Here is a 1,519-nt window from a genome sequence, read left to right as displayed (position 1 = left end):
TCATTCATGAAAGAGGCATCAAACTCTATGCTTCTACTGCATATAATTCAAACTTCTCGTGTATTTCTTCTAAACTTTGTATTCATTCATCGCAGTTTTCAGTGATGACACATAATATATAACCAAGAATTATAGTAAAAGTGAAAAATCTATTACAATTTTCCATTATATAAAAAAGTGAAGAGATCTTTTTAACAAAATTATGACAAAGCCAAGAATCCACACATGAAAAACAAATTGAAACTATATAACTGGTAAGATCTATGGTAAAGCTCAACTCACATCTCTTGGAGGCGGAGTTGTGAAAGACTTCTCCATCTGCATATGGACGGCCAGCTTGACATCATCAAGTTCAATTGTCTTGATCTTTTTAGCATAGTTGGCATACACCCTTGCATCATCGAGGATCTGGGACACGTAACCTGAAATTTAAGAAGTTGCTTTATGATCAACATTTTAAGATAATCACATATTCAATTGCTCGTCTACAATAGTAACAATACTGTGGAAGGAATGAACACAGTATGTTTCATCTTTGATAGTTTTGAAGAAAAGAAACAAACGGTACAAGATAAACCACTCACGATAAACTTATCTACTTATGACTTAGGATTATAACAAAAAATAATATAGCATGCATGTATTTATCAAAACACACAATCTTTGTACAGGTAACCAGAATGTCGAAAGTTGAAGCTTCCAACTATTCTAGATTTGAGGACCATAGTAATGGATTGAGTGCAAAATGATTTTGACAAGAGATAAGAATAGTATCTGTTTAAATGCACTAATGTTCTTAAGACACCACACCTGAAGGTTACTGGCAGAATACAAATAGATTGGTATGGTGAAATTACCTGATACATTTCTGAAATAAACTCCAATAATAAGTTGCTTGGAAATTTGTTTTATTTAACTGCTCTTTTTTCTACTGGTAGTAACAATATCAACTAAAAGACTTAACAGATAGAATATTACCTTTCCTCACTATTCAAAATCTTTTTTTGAAAACTTCCTACACCAATTTAACCAAGGAGCAATTCCAAGTCATACTTATGGTAATCTCTATTAGTGATCGACTACAAGTAGCACACAAATTAGCAAGAAGGTAGTACCAGTCTCTGGTATCTTTTTACATGTATGCAAAAACCTATTTGTGCCATTTATTTACAGCTGTAAACAAGCCTTTTTTTTTTAACCAATATAATGAGTAACTTTGTACCTTTGGAGAGAGATGGAGGTGCACTGTCAAAATATATTTTTCAGACAATTTTCATTCTTTTTTAAGCAAATCTGAACTTGGGAACAAGAGAAATTTTGTTTTTTTGGGCTGAGAAATAAAGCTATGCTATAGTCCTCTAGTATCTCGCCCTCGCTTTTACCTCCCTATTTCAATGGCTTCGGTAACTTTGTTCAACATTGAAGCTTTGCTGTTTGATTACTGTGATTTACCAGTATGAGACTTACAGTTGCCAAAATGCAGTTCTCAAGGGTTAACAAGTTCTTTGTGAAGGACATT

At 33.0% G+C, this 1,519-nt stretch overlaps 1 protein-coding gene across 1 annotated transcript in view; it reads right to left on the bottom strand.

The window, feature by feature from the left end:
- Positions 1 to 1,519, bottom strand: part of LOC119591510 (transcription initiation factor TFIID subunit 9-like) — a 6,292-nt gene that overhangs the window by 2,757 nt on the left and 2,016 nt on the right. The window contains exon 2 of the mRNA XM_037940259.1: positions 283 to 422. Within this exon, the coding sequence (XP_037796187.1) occupies positions 283 to 422 (140 nt within the window). The remainder of the gene's footprint in view (positions 1 to 282; positions 423 to 1,519) is intronic.

The sequence above is a fragment of the Penaeus monodon genome, chromosome 28 (genome assembly GCF_015228065.2).
Source record: "Penaeus monodon isolate SGIC_2016 chromosome 28, NSTDA_Pmon_1, whole genome shotgun sequence".
Classification (NCBI taxonomy): Eukaryota; Metazoa; Arthropoda; class Malacostraca; order Decapoda; family Penaeidae; genus Penaeus; species Penaeus monodon.
This window is presented reverse-complemented; position numbering and strand designations above follow the sequence as displayed.